The 16,189-nt window shown below is 41.4% G+C and overlaps 1 protein-coding gene across 1 annotated transcript in view; it reads right to left on the reverse strand.

Moving 5' to 3' along the window:
- LOC117748807 (testican-2-like) overlaps positions 1-16,189 on the reverse strand; it is a 36,066-nt gene that overhangs the window by 16,126 nt on the left and 3,751 nt on the right. Inside the window, exons 2-3 of the mRNA XM_034558893.1 lie at positions 2,510-2,518; positions 503-548 (exon numbers count right to left, since the gene is read on the reverse strand). Of these exons, the coding sequence (XP_034414784.1) occupies positions 503-548; positions 2,510-2,518 (55 nt within the window). The remainder of the gene's footprint in view (positions 1-502; positions 549-2,509; positions 2,519-16,189) is intronic.

Consider the following 16,189-nt stretch of genomic DNA (forward strand, 5'->3'; position numbering starts at 1 on the left):
GCCAGGTGGGTGTTTGGAGTTGAGCCCTCAGCAACAAAAGCAATTATAGCAGGCTTTTGAAAGTAATGGATCCGACTGCAGGCTCAGACTTTCCTCTCCTGAATCACAACAGGCGCTCATCCTCCACAAGCTCTGACGCTCCCAACTAGCGCTCCCCACACGCTGGATGACCTTATACAGCTGCTGCAATTAAGAAAAGCCATCACTTCTATACTGTACGTTGCACTTTTTCATTGTGTACAGCAGATAGACAGCAATTAGCATTAATTACAGAATGCTGGTAGAATCCGAAACACAGACGTTTTTTCTTCTTCTTTGAAGTAGAACTGGCCATTTAAGTAAAGCCATTTAAATATTAAACGTCTTTGCAAACCGTCTCTGCATATAGTACCACATACACTCAGGCGCTCAGTGGAAAAACCATTAAACTTCAAATTAAACCACAAAGCCATTCTCATGTGTGCACAGAAAATCTTTTCTAATCAGAGAAAATCAGACTTACTTTCATCAGAGCCCGTGTTCTCCTCAATGTTTTTGATGTAGTCATCCTGGAAAGAAAATGGATTTGCATTCATGGATTGAATATTTCATTTTTGACAACAGACTAGAGGAAATATGCTTTCACACTCATTCTTAATAGGAATTCAGAAAACGTAAATAATGAAGGAAGCTTAAAGAAACGATGAATGACTGTGATTTTAGCAATACAAATACATTCAGCTCTTTTGTTGAATAGATGGGTTTAAAATGGGACATTTTCCTAATATGCAAAACATGAAGGAGTTTTTTCTAAATCCAATGTTGAATTATATTAAATAAATTAAGATTCACCACATATTCTGTATGTGTGCTTGACTGATTAATCTTTATTTCCATCTTTGAGTTAAATTAAATAATAAGAACTACAAACAGAAGAAGTTTGCCAGAATAATAGCATACATAACTACTTACTTGTACTTATTTGTATACATTTTTTGATATATGTTGCAATTCTACCGTTTACTTTAATGCTACTGTGTCCTTTCTGTCTTCATCTGCTGTGTTTTTTCAGACGCTTTATCACCTAATTTTTCTTCCTGGGTATGATTAAAGTGTTATCTTATCTCTTATCTTTGTTTAAGATTTAAGATTTGGAAAACAAACTAAAAAGCAGTCGCCTTGTTTTGTCCAGACCGTCCTGACGGTGCCGCCGTCAAAGGTTTGTTCTGGAGGGGATTCTTCCTCCGAGGAGCCTTCGTACTGTGTGAATGTCCTGAGGAGATCAGACTAGCTGACTTAGTGTCTTCTTAGAAAATAACTCGCCTGACGACATTTCATCACTAGGCTCTAGGCTTCCAAGTTTGGGATTGCTTCTTCATCCATTACATTTGGTTGTAATATACTATCACTGTCAAATGTTTTCTTGTCCAGAGTTAAATGAGAACATTGATACCACTCTCATGTCTGTGTGCTAAATGTGTCGCTGGAAACAGCAGGCAATGAATTTAGCTTAGCACAAAGACTGGAAACAGGGGGAAACAGCTAACCTGGCTCTGTCCAAACATCCGTTTTACACTTTGGTTATGAAACAGATTAAAATGACAGAATAAATAAATATAAGGTGTACATTGATGAGATTTAGACCTGCAAAAATGGATTTAGTTCCATTTGTAGAGAGCCAGACTAACTGTTTCCCCCTGTTTCCAGTTGTTATGCTAAGCTAAGCTAAGCAGAGTCCTAGTTAGCATACAAGCAAGAGTGATATTGATCTTCTCATTTAAAGCTCAGCAAGCAAATGAGTAAGCATATTTCCCAACATGTCAGACAGGTTATTTAAGTGTTATATTAGAGTTATTATGGTTGCAGTTGTAGATCTCTAACATTAAGTAAACTGCAAAAGACTTACAGCATAATATAAAAAGACCTGGACTCTCTTAGCTTCATCACTGTTGCAAAGGGAATATTTGCAAACTAACTCTGGCTTTTAGATTGTGTCCAGGGGGTTGCCCTGGAGCGATGATACACATTCACTGTCCCCCTGCTGCCCATTTTCTCTCAGCGTGTCAGGACAGCGAGGATCAACTATAAAGCGGTTACTACACGAGCCCCAGAGAGGACCCAGAGGATCAGGTCTGTTCACTTTAGCTCCGTCTTATTCCACCCAGGGGACACGAAGACTGAACTCTCAAGTCAAGCTGAACAAGTTTAGCCGACGGCATTTTAAATACTGTGCACAGGGTGAGTAGTTAAATGGATATGTTTGTGTTTTAACTGAAGTGAATTTGATATCAGCGAGTGTAAAAAAACAAAAAAACATTTTCATTTATGAAACATAGTTTGCATTTGGCTCTTGATGTTATTTACACATTTTCACATTTTCACATGTTATTGTCTCCAACATTCTTTGTCTTTGTGCATTATATGTATTTGTTGTGCTTTAGCCATGGTGGCACCTACAGTACAGCCAAAAAGAGTCGTCAAAACTGACACAGACAAAGCCACTGTACACATTAACAAAAGAGACACTAACCTCGACTTCCTGTGGCAATGACGAGCAGCAGTGGGGGAGAAAGAAAGAGAGTCATTGTCAGAGAAGGAAAAAAAACACTCACAAGTTCTCAATTTGCTTCCATTCAGCTTGCAAACAGTGGGTTGGTTTATTACAGTTATGGCAGCAGTTAAACTGTCAGCCCTTAATGCACGCTGATTGCAAATACATGCCTTAGTCTCGCTCCTCTCGGGGGACAACATAAGACATTCACAGAGGATTATGAGAGACTATTAAGCGAGGATGATCCGCTGCCACTTCCATGAGCTGGCAGGAGTCCCGATCGCTAAGGGCTCATTCTGTGCTGTGTTTACAAGCAACTGCCAAACGCCAGCCTCCTGCCAGCTCAGAAGTTGTGGATAAGCCATGACATACCGCCTTCGCCTTGGTAAAATACAGGCAAATGGTTGGGAATCTTCAAAGTCAACCGGCAGATGTGATTTACATGTTTTTTTGTAATGGTTTGCAGCAGACGCATAAAGTGCATTTACTAAGCGTACCATTGACAACACAGACAGATATAGCTCCTGTAAAGTATAACCTTGAGTTAACAGGGGAGTGACTGCTTTCCTTTCATTCCGTTTCACCGTCTTGGCTTCGGTCCAAGGGCATTACACATCAATACCCACCGCAGCCTCTGCCCGTGTGTTTCATCATTCAATGCTCCGGTGTGTTTTGAGAGCAATATCGCACTGCATGGTTTATTTCAGCAACTCAACCCAGTAAATAAACCTAATTCACACACACACACACACACACACACACACACACACACACACACACACACACAAACGGCCATACTTAATATATCACTATGAACAATTTACAGGCCGCACAAGGACAAGCCAAAAAGCCAGCGGAAAGGCTTTAAAAGGCGAAAGAAAGAATTAATCACCGAGCTGCAGCAGGACTCTAGATTTCACCTCAGAGACTGTTTCTTAGTGCTACGTATTTTCCCTGCAGCAGAGAAAAAGGTCCAGGTGCAACATAACAAGAGGGCAATATCACTATTTTATCTTTAAAATCTGCTGGATCTCTGTGATATGTGAAGAAGAAAAATAAACTTGAAATATGTCATATGTAAATGGTAAATGGACTGTACTTAGCGCTCTTCTAGTCTTCCGACCACTCGAAGTGCTTTAACGCTTCTTGTCATTATTCACACCCTGATGACAGAGGCTGCCAAGCAAGGTGCCACCTGCCCATCAGGACTATCTAACCATTCATACTCGTTTACACACCGCAGGAACAGCCTGCGGGGACAAATCGGGTTTAAGTGTCTTGCCCGAGGACACATCGACATGAACAAGCGGAGCCGGGGATCGAACCGCCGATCCTTTGATTGAAGGACAAAATACCTCCACTGCTGAAAAGATATCTGCGTATTTACATGGCATTTCAAAGGCTATAGCTGTAACACTGAACTTCCAGGTCGACAAAGCAATAAAAAGAACCAGAATCAGGTTTATTGCCAAGTTGTTTTTTTTTGTGTATTTGTGCGGCACAAGAATGTGGGGAAATGAAATGAAAAATAAAGCAAGTATTGCAGAAATCAAGAAACCTAAATATAGAAGAAAAATAAGATTATGAAAAAATACCGTGACACATGTGCACAATAGATCTGAATTAAAATGAAGACAGTCCTTAAATCAGCCATAGAATCGACTTATGTAAATATTGGAAAAGAATGTACAGTATCGTAGGATCCAACAAAACGACCGCCCTCATCATCAAAGATACGACTGTATGTCATGCGTCGGATGTAACGATTGCTTGATTTAATTATTCACACTCCTTCTGCAATTACCCAGCTCACAGTGCTGCAGGGGCCGGTGGGAGTCCTACAGCGTGTCCTAAAGGCTTGAGTGCTTATCTTCTCCCAGCAGCAGTGTGACAGCAAGGACACCAGGCGGAGGCTGCATTTAGTCCTTCACCAAGGTTGAGAGCTAATGCTGTCCCACTGCATCCCAGCCAGGCTGCTGCGAAAGTTCCCAGCAAGCCCAGACAAGAGGGAGGGAGGGAGGGAGGGAGGGAGGGAGGGATGATGGGACAGGTCAGGGAGTAAAGGGGGTATGATATTCATGGTGGAGGTCCCCTGAGTTATGTGAATCATATAACACACGCCACCTCTTCTGCCATTTGTCAACAACGCTGTATCGCAGCCGGTGTAAAACAGAGCGGGGAGGCTAATGGAGCTTGACTATCCAGATGCTGCGACTGCTCCTCCTGGACCACGCGCTGGTATTAGGCTGACAGCGTTTGGCCGCAAGCCTGACTGCGCCCCTTCGAGTTAACATCTATCTCACCTCGACTGCGCCTGGTCTGCCGGCGACATAAATACCACAGATAACCCTGAACCAGCCAACCCCAACGTCACCCACTGCAACGTCACGTGCACACACACCCATCCTGAACACTGACACCAACATCTTCATACACTTCGCAGCTCTGCACGGCAGCCGTAAGGGTTAAAAGTTTTAAACCGTTTAACTGCATGCCTGTGTCGTGTTGGGCAAGGAAATTGCTCTGCAGTTGTGAGTGTATGAACTATTGGAGCAATGCTCCAATTTTATACTCAGTATTGGTCTGAAAATAGCAGAAACACTGGATCGGACGCCAAAAAAAATAAATAATTAAAAACAAGAAAATAGAACGACAGGCAAGAAAGTTGAGAAGAATATTCTGCAAAATACTTGATTACACTTGACGACATCAAGTTTAGAAATTGGACCTTTCTACAATATCTGGCTACGGTTAGGGAGAGATTCTGGTTATGGCAACAAAAAAGTTATAGTCAGGATTACCTAAAACCCTTGGTTAAGGTTGGAGAAATATTTTGTTGAGTGTTAATCCACTACTCCAACATCCACTACATCACTGTCTGCATTGGCACTAAAAAACTGGAACCATGTTACAGACACAAATCCCAGGGATATTGAGCCGGTGGAAACTTGTGTATCACATAACTTCAAACGTGTGCAATATGAACATTTTCACGGACAGAATCCGTGTTGGAATCGTCAACAACTTGCAGAGGCATCGTGAAAATTGTATGAGCAAAAAAAGTTTTGCCGGAACGGAGATTGTTGAAAGGGGTGTAAGTTGTGTGAGAAACTCTCTCCAGACCGTAACAAAGCAAATATTTTAATGGATGACCAATCATTTTTGGCATTTCAACTAAGGTGTTTTGATCTTTTGGACCAAATCAAGTCATTAAAGGGGTTAGAAATCAAAGTCACACTTTAAGTTTTTGAAGTTTGTTTCCAATCTTTCAATGACAAGATGATTTATCATTAATTGGGAGGAGCATTATACAAAAACATTTTTGTTTGCCTTTTGTTTTCACAGGTTCATCACACACTTCTCTAATGTCTTGTTTAACAGGGCGGACGGCATACAAATAGGTTACAGATAATAATTAGAATAGACCAATGGAAAACATATTAGTGATTATCTTAAAGTTACTGTAGGGAAGTGAAATAGTTTCAAGTTGATACTGATGCATCATATGACTCACATAAGTAAACGAGGCAATCAGTGAGAAGATATAGCCACGATTTACTCCGGCTACATGCGTGTGTCCCACTTCTAGCCAGAATGGTCTTGGAATTGGTTCCATTGAGTTTTTGCCCGTGCAGCTTGCAGTCTTGGAGGTCAAGTGCAAATCACAGACAACGCCCTGCATGCTTGAAATCGCTTAAACGCAGCCTGCAAACTAAGTACCAATTGAAAAGTGATGGGAGTATCCATCTCCAGAGAGACAAAAAACAAAACAAGCAGAAAAAGAGATGCATGTGGACTCTGAGTGTGGAGCTGAGAGCCGCCAGAGCACAACCTCATGGATTGAAAGAAATGTCACAGTGAAAATCTGCATCTCCTCGCCCTGCTGCAATGATTCATCACTGCAGCTCATCTGTCCCTGCAATGTGACTGGATGTGTTCAGTCTGGGTTTCTGGAGGACACTAACGCACACACACACACCTCACTCTAACCTTCAACTCACACACCCCTTGCCGCTTTAGAGGAAGAACTGGAAATGGAGGACACGTCTGAAATCAAACCGAGGTGGATGTCAAAGAATTCTTAAAATGACAGGACATTTTATATTTTCCTCCCAACACCTCCACACACACACACACACAAACGTACAAGTATAATATATCAGATAACAATCAGCGTAATCTCCTCTACAGCTGATATGATGATAAACTCCTCTCTGATCACAGCACATCATATTTCATAATCTAATTCAGAGTGATCATGTTTTTTGTGGATTGATTCTTATCTATGGATTCTGTATCCAAACAGCCTCAACTACAAGCTGCTCCTGCCTTATGGGATTTATGAGTTAGACGAGAAGATCGATGCCACTTTCATGTCTGTACGATACATATACCTGTAAAGCCATCGGTAGCAGCAGATTAGCCTAGCTTAGCACAAAAACAGGATGAAGGGGAAACAGCTAGCCTGGCTCTATCCAAAAACAACGGTGTTATACTTAGTTTAGATATAACACGTGTATTGTTTATGTTCATTGTACAGTTAGCTTTAGAGGTGCCGTAAGCCACATTTGGTTACTTTTGAAAAAGCTGAGTTAGCTGTTTCCATTCTCAATGCTAACTAAACTTCTAACAGACAGTTATGCATTTGGATGAAGCCAATAAAACCAACATAACAAGCAATTTCCAAAAACATTGGCTTCTAAACTATTATACCAATGCAAACACATGTACATTGTTCGTGCACATACCAACTCAATGGGATCTAAAAATCATGGCTGCCACCAGCCAATCTGTATCTATAACTATTTATTTTGATGCTGATTTGGATCCAGATTTGTAACAGCAAACAGGTCTTTAAAAACCACATGACTTTTGTTCAGAAGTCCTGCTTGATACATCGTTTACAATATTCCTTGTTGATATTCTAAGGACAATATTTGCAGTGAAGACATCACTTAAGCAGCAGGATATGAGTTAGAGATTAAATGATGATCTGGACATTTTGCATTTCCGCCAGTTGTCATTCATCTGGCTTCATGAAGTCATTTACTCTGGCAGCGACTGGATGAACGCAGGCTGATGGATAGTATGGTGATCCGGGTCATGTCAGTAATGACCGGAGACCCGGGAGAGGCTCAGCTGATTGCTCCGCTCTGGTCCCGGGCCGTGTCATCCTATCAGATCACTGAGGTGTGTCTGCCTGTCTGACTGGCAGGACATTGTCAGCTCATCATTCCCCCGGCCAGTCACTTGCCAAGTGAGGTGCTTTGCCTGATTAATGTCGCCGAATTAGCTACGTCTCCCTGCCTCCCACAAATCGCTGCTAAAGGGCACACAGGCGGAGGCTGTCGTGAATCTACATTCCACCCTGCGTGTCTCTGTAGTTACCAGGGAACAGCGGGAGTGCATCTCGCCTTTGCCATGTCATTATGGCGCCCCGATTCAGCTTGCTGGGGGCCGGAGATGTGGAGGTAATGTCTCGCTCTGTTTGTACCCCCCGCCGTCTTTGAAAACGCCGAAGAAATGGGAGAGACAGTAATGGTGCAGACCCACCACAGATTGAACCACTTACAAATGCATTAGAGTGTTCCAAAAGGATGCTGTGTCTTTCGACCTGAACCCACTGGCTTTAGAGTGGCAACACATTTTCACTTGAACATGAGACAGAAATCCCGCAAAAACAGCTGTAAGAACATATTTTCACATCTCCTTTTGATTCCACATACCAACTCAAGCTTCCTACATCTGTAGCTCCTCGGTTTACTCACATTGAACCGTGGCAGGTCTAAGGTTTTATACACCATATTGACTCTGATCGATGATCATATTACAGACTGTTCAAGGTGATTATTACATGCTGCGTATAAGACAAAATAAGAAACCCACGCGGTTTACTGAACCCAAAATATGAAACCCACAGAGAAAAAAATGGGGGTGTCTCGATTGCAACAAAACACTGGCGCATTATGGGATTAAGTCGCAACCCAGCAACCCAGAGATGGATCAAATCGATCATCTGAGCGTTTGTGCACATGTTGTTTCACAAGGTAAGACGCCTGCCTGCAATGCAGTAGAGCACGGAGCACATTCTGCAGCCATCGCTCTGCACACTGGAGGGCACGTCTCTCTGCCCGAGCCACCGAGTAGCCAACTGTCAAGCGGAAATCCACCTGAAACGTTTTCACTGCGTCGAAATGCAGAAATAATCAGTCTGACTGGGGAGTTTGGCTCCTGCCGAACACACATAACATAACATAAGAGTCTCTTTGCAACATGAAACAAGAGTCTTAAAAACATAAAAGAGGCTTTTCTTCTGAGCTTCTGCCTTTGGCTAATAAAACCACATTTCAGGAAGTTGCATCACGGAAATGAACCTTTTCCATTATCAGGAGCCCGTTAGCTCTCCAAATCACTGATAAAGTAACACATCAAACAGGGGCCCGGGTCGGCTTTGCTGCAGCCGACTCCATAGTTGAATCAAGGCATTGCATGCTCTGAGAGATGCAGTAATTGGAGAGGAGAAGGACGGCGCAGATGCAGAAAAAAATGGATTCTGTTGAACCCCACTGCTGAGCCAAGCAGAACCCTGGAACGGCTAAGTCTCTGCAGCATCTTATCGCTCCCCCCACCCCTCCATTTTCAAAACAAAGAAGCAGAAAGAGAGGAGGCAAGCCTTCAGGTTGAGCTCCACAGAGATGCCCCAGGGAGCTCTGAGCTTATGCAGGGCCGTCTTCACTGTGCTGAGCCATGCTGTTTATGCATATTAGCAGTGAAAACCCATATTAAGACAAATTGAAGCATGGGGGTCCACAAAAACACAGCAACACCTGATTCCAGAGTGCTTTTCACTTTGTAGTAGCTAGACTCATCAGTATTGATCCGCAAACACAAAAAGTTATCAGCATACATAAATAAATGAATGACCTAGATCAATATTAAATATAGTGGAGGCTAAGAAAATAAATGGACTTAAATGGACTTTGTTTCCCCGGAGAGAAAAACCTTGCAGGTTTTACTACATAAAATACAAGCTATAGCTTTATAAATGAGTTATTACAGAGTTGTGATTGATTTAGAAAATGTTACTTATTAATCAGACATTTTAAGAGCAGATTCAAGTCTACTTCTCTTCATGAATCTTAATTGATTCTGTGGTAAACTGTGAAAACTCTAAAATGACAGCGATTTCACACTTTGTTTCTATAATGCTACTGTCATTGTATATGCATGTTTTAAGTATGTAATGTTAGGGCTATAGAAAGACATCTTTTAATCTAATGTTGTATCTTGACTCAATTTGAGAAAATACTTCAAATGGCACACAAGTTGTACCCAAGCGGCAAATTTGAAGATTCTGCCTACAAGTCTCTAAAACCTCTCCAACTTTGCTATTTGCTTCATTTTATTTTCCAGATTTTAACATTTCCAGATGTTGTGATGTGGTTTGCAAGAGGTATTGGACTGCAAATGCATCATTCTGAAGGGATATTCACTCTAAAGGTTTGCAATTTTGGAGGCAAAGATTAAATCTGTTATGCTATGTTGCATCTTCATTTCCTTTGATCCAATATATATATATTCTGATAGTTGCACCTCTGCAGAAATCTCACAAGTGTTACCTTTATTATGAAACTCTCTATCATTTTGAGTTTGAGTGCCACAGAAATATTACGAGATGAACTTACACGTTGTTGGTTTTGGTATTTTTTCGGTGTTTGCTGACATTGAGAAAAATACAAAATAACACCTGTCTTTTTCATAACCTGGACTGAACTTTAATAGCCAAATGCCTGGGTAAAGATATTTTTTGTACTGAGTAACTACTGTAATTACTGTGTAATCACTTAAGTCAGCATGTGTGTTCAGCAGATCTCAAAAAACTATGATTACAATATCATCTTATCACCATCTATCTTCTGCGCCTGCAACTATTATTGTATTTGGTGTTTCCAAAATGTCCACATACGCCTGCTGTTTAAATTCATTAGACTCCAATAATAAGTCCATTCGCGCTACAGAGCTCTTTTACAACTGTCAGACATGTGAGTTTAGAGACCAGCAGCATGGTTAAGAAAAGATAATAATGATAACCATCCCAGTTAAAATACTGCAGGGATCTGTATGAGACAGCACACAGGGGTAGCTAAGTTAAATATGCTAGGTGGCTGATTACATTTAATTCCCCCCATCTGCCATGGCAATGAGAACAAATTGGGTTGTTGTGGCAGCTGATAATACAAATCTCCTGCAGTGGCAGCGGGATATTACAGTCAAACAGGGAGCCACATTGAGATGGCACGTTATGGCTTTAGGAAGGACTACATCACACATAAATGAGATTCTGTCGGGTTCTTTCGACTGAGAAAAAAGATAATAGCGCTTTAGCTCTGCACCCTATCCCAGTATATACGATTAGCTTGATTAAGGTCATTTCAATATGACTTTGTACTGCGTATCCATTACTCTGTCAACTCTGACAAATGAACAGTCTGCGTCTCTCTGCCCACACACACACACACACACACACACACTTGCACAAACAACAAATGTATCCAACACAATGCCACACATACTAAATGCAGCTTGAACGCAGACAGGATCACAGTCCCTTCCACGCACGTCCTTGGCACCTCCCTCTTGGCCTGTCAGTTAGTAAAGAGAAGGAGGCTCAGCTCTCCCTGCTCTTTCATATGCAGGTCTTTTGCAGTCGAGCCAAAGACGAACGAGCGTGTTACTCGTCCGACGTTAAAATCAAACACACAGAAGACGGTAGAAGAGGCCGATCCTCCCCAGGCAAGAGCGTGTCCTCCACGTTGCCCGACCTAATTGTACAGTACTGGTTTGCCCTGCTCGTTTAACAGTGAGGGATTTGTGGCCTCAAGCAAATAATCTATCAATGCCAGGTTGAACCTGAGCACCTTGCATTATGCCACCTATTGTTACTGAACATAAGCGATATGGCTGTGTTTGCTCAGACCTTGTTTTTCAAAAACAAAAAAAACACCCGAGGCAGATCTAAATATATTGAGGACAGCACTTTTCTGCACTCTAATATTTCAACCTGGCTAATAAATGCATAGATACATTTGCCGTTTGTTTTTTCTTCAGTTTTAATAATTTCCACTCAAATAACAGTGGTGTAACGGATGGTGAAGAGAGTGTCGACTCGTAGAAGAGTAAACTATACGGCTTCTGCTTTGTGTCTGTGAGCGATAACAATAAAAGTCGTTGCTGGTAAACAGATATAGGCGTCATTGTCAAAGGGCAGAGGAGTTTCCAGGTGACAATACATACAGGTGGGTTTCCTTTCTTGATCAATTGATCATCAATCGATCAAGATCCTTAAGTCTGTAATGACATATTTTATTTTATTTTAAAAAGATGGAAGATACATGTTTTAAGTGATACTCAGTCAGGTATAGTAAGTGTAAATCATCTCTTCCAAAACCTAAAATGTTCTGAATAACATAAGTGTCTTCAGGCTAGAGACTGTTTTACAATCATAGAAAATAATGTCTGTTATTAATATGAACATTTTGAACCAATGTTGCTGCCATCTTTTTGGGCCAGCCGTTTTATTTGAATTTGATTTTCCCTTTCATTTCTTTCCACAATTTATTTTTCCTCCATTTGCTTTTCCACCAGGCTAGCAGCGTGAAACCAGGGATGTTGGTTTTCCACCATGAGGTTGACATTTTTATTTTTGCCAAATTGTAATAACTTTGGTCATCCCTCAGCTGCACTTTGTGTTTAATGCTAAAACCAAGATGGTGAACATGGTAAACATTATACCTGCTAAACAACTGTGCATGACTGTAGACTATTGGTCTTGTTTCTTAGTTATTTTATTTTATGCAATAACAACTGAGTTATTGTCTCGATGTTTCATTTCTTGTGTGCCATTTGTGTATTCATTGAACCCAGGAAGCCAATAACCACACTGGCAGAAGCAAAAGGCGATGCAGTAAACAATAACAACCTAATGCTCTTATCAGTTTCCATTATCGACTCATCGTAAGCGATGATATAGTTCTGTTTGCTTGCTAAAAAGCTGGATCATTGATTAATTATTGGATGTGCCACCATTACAGCCAGGAATGAAGACAGACTCAGCGGCAGAGTGGCAGCATTTATCGCTCTGCATGCAGAAAGCCATAGAGGAGCCTCACCAGTACAGACACAACTCTCAGGCAGATGCCACTATAAATAATGTATGAACAATAGAGCCAGAAGAGGAACCTTCGAACAGCTAATTATTCAGCCCGACATTTCAGCAACTCACGGAGAAGTTAATGGTTAAATATGATGGAATTCAGGCCGAGTGCGAGGTGCAGCCGGCCTCCACTATTAAACACATTAATCTGCACATACGGTCCTATCGCAACATGGAGCTTCCTGGTACTCAGCCACAGAAGAAAGGAAAGTGATTGTGTGTACCGGGACAAGCTGTGGAACATTCTTATGAAAAAGCATACCTGCTGTTCAAGGTGGCTGCTGAGCTTCTCTCAGTGTTTCTTTGACGTTTTTTTTTACAACGAGTGGAGCTCTTCAACAGGAACAACGTCACGAAACAGCCTCTCCTCTCAATTAAGAAGAAAAGGCAACAGGATCTCCTTTTTTCTCCTTTTCCACTGACATTCACCTCCAGTAGAAGACGTGCATGGTAATGACGAGGGGACAAGAAATCGTCTCTTTCCACCACTTCTGCCATTTTGATCTCATTAGTGTGCAACGAGCAGATTTCCACAGTTGACTTGATCGGGTGATCTTCAGAGAAAATACAGATAACTGTTAGCTCGTTAAACTGTTATGGTTTCTACCGTCTTCATTTGCAACCTACACATTGCCATTACATTTTAATTGGAAATAGCTCATTATGGTATTCTTTTTTGTGTGTTGAATTGCCCACTGTTCTCTTGCTCTATTTTTTTTCACATTTTTCATATCCATAATTAGACTGGCTGTTAGTGCTGAATCATAAATCCTGTGGGAGGCTAATAAATGGCTGAAGTTGATGACAGGAGCACAAAAACACACAGCTGGTAGCGCGTCTTTGAGTGAAGTAAAGGAGCTCAGTGTCACTGAGGATACAACCGAATCATGTTCAGCAGAAAAACCAAGTGAACCCTGCTCTTGTATTTATAGGAGCGCTGATGTCGGATCTGTGGCCGGGCCGTCGCCATCATCTCAGTCCCAGCAGCGGGGATAAGTAATGACTCGGATCCAGAGCTGGATGAAGCATCAGGTTGCTTATTAGAGCTCAATTAGTTCTTCCAACCTACTTGCTGTCCTATATTCAATTCAGTTTATTTTGTATAGCCCAATATCACAAATTACAAATTTGCCTCAGAGGGCTTTACAATCTGTACACATACGACATCCCTGTCCCAGGACCTCACATCAAATCAGGAAAAACTCCTCAAAAATAACCTTTGACAGGGAAAAAAAGGGAAGAAACCTTCAGGAGAGCAACAGAGGAGGATCCCTCTCCCCGGATGGACAGAAGCAATAGATGTCATGTGTACAGAATGAACAGCATTTACAAAGTTACATAAATACATTACATGAATATGACAATGTATGAATGGAACTCCACAATCCATGAAACAGAAGGAGGTAGAGAGGAGGCGCATATATATATGTGTTGCCTTATAAAGTGCTTGTGTTATATGCCACCGTGACTGAAATGATTACATTACATTACATTACATGTCATTTAGCTGACGCTTTTATCCAAAGCGACTTACAATAAGTGCATGATTACTCCATAAACAGAGAAAAAGGTTAAGAATAGTCCACTATAGCTTACTAAACATGAAGATGTGCTCATTGTAAATGTGTAACTTGCAATCTTAAGGCGTCATCTTCATTTGTCGGAACTTCAGATGACTATTATTTGACAGTATATAACTAAAACAAGAGATTCTTCAGCCACGCGAGCAGCTCTCCGAGGCTGTACTATGCACAGCAGTGCTTTGAGCTAAACGCTGAGGTCAGCATGCTAACATGCTCACAAATATCTTCTTTCTAGAGCCATCATCAGTTGAATTATTATTTTTTTTAAAAGGCCGATAATACAGAGTACAATCATACAGAGCTGCTAGCATGGCATATTTGGCTTCATGAATATTGGGGATGTAGATGTTGGCATACAGAGGCTTTGGTAAGCATTTGGTAAGGAACCTCTCATTGTTAATTCTAATTGCATTAAATTAAATGGTGAGTACCAATAAGACCGAAGATGATGTACTCTGTGCTGCTCTTAACAAACGAAGGAGCTGAGGAGCCATTTACCTGAGAAAGACGTAGCAATTTCCCCTCATTAAAAATAATAGCAGGCAGAAGAGCAGGTGCAAACCTTAAACAGTTCTCTGTGGACAGTTTGAAGTCTGCACAGCTCCTTAATGAGTCCCCTCTCTGCATTGCTCAGAGAGATGGGTGAATTTGGCCGTGAATGAACAGCACAGTATTGTTCACATGAGTCCCCGCTGAGCAGATCCACCCGAACGCACCAGAATGCAAAGTGGAACTTATGTTGGGAAAAAAAATACATCAAGCAGTCACAGAAGTGGTTCAACTGATGAGCTGATTCAGAAAGATGCAATCAGCTGATTACAGACGAGCTTAATTCGGGGACATTTGTAACTTCTTGGCATGCTTTGAGGAGGTGAATTCTGTACAAACATAAACGCCGTGGGGGGAATCTACACTGGGACATCTGATGCGTTGACATTTGCAGTGAGCCATGATTACAGCTCCAACATTGATGCCTGTCATAATGGAGCTTGTATAACAGCCCGTAACCTGCTGTGGATCATCCCCACACCTCCTGCCTCTGCAGCTGTTTGTTTTATTTTTCTTCCTTTCCATGTTTCCTCATTATGCCTCCTCTAGATGATCATACATGTAGACTGGCCCAATTAAAACACCAGTCAGCTCAATCCAACTGCCACCAATGCTTGTATAATGCCAACATGGTGTTTTATTTTATATTTTGTAGATGCCCTATCAATATGCTTGCTGTCTTCACACCACCTGTTTTCCAAGACAGCTAGTAAACAAATAAAACCCCTTTCCATTTCAGATGGTGTATCTCACTGTCCGGTGCAGCACAGAAAAGACACACCTAGAAATATTTACGGTACTTCACATATTTGAATACATTTCTGTTTATGTACAGAAACATAGGAGATACATGTTCATTCATGAACCTCATGAGAGACGACGCGAGGCAACATTGGGCCTATAAGCTAATTGTCTGCTAGCTCTGAGTTAGCTCCTATGTCCACGTTAGCTCCATGTTTAGCTCACAAGAGTGGCAAGAAAGCACATTTTCATCAAATAAAATACTTCAACATAGAAATGAACAGATAACCAATGAACAGATAACCAATCAAAAAATGTAATAGCTAAGTAAAACGATAAAAAAGAAAACACATTAACGTTTCCTTAGTGCAGGAGATCTCACACCTTCCCAATAAGAAGAAAAAAAACATGATGAAAAATGAGAAAACATATATCAATGCCACTGTCATCTGTAATGTTGATGGCTTAAATACATATTCTGCATACCCTTAGCGAGCGTCTCTGGTTTTGGCCTCATTTGACACATTAAACACACTGCGCTTTGGGCTCAGCATCACTTCCTGCCATTATGAA

The sequence above is a fragment of the Cyclopterus lumpus genome, chromosome 19, assembly GCF_009769545.1.
Source record: "Cyclopterus lumpus isolate fCycLum1 chromosome 19, fCycLum1.pri, whole genome shotgun sequence".
Lineage (NCBI taxonomy): Eukaryota > Metazoa > Chordata > Actinopteri > Perciformes > Cyclopteridae > Cyclopterus > Cyclopterus lumpus.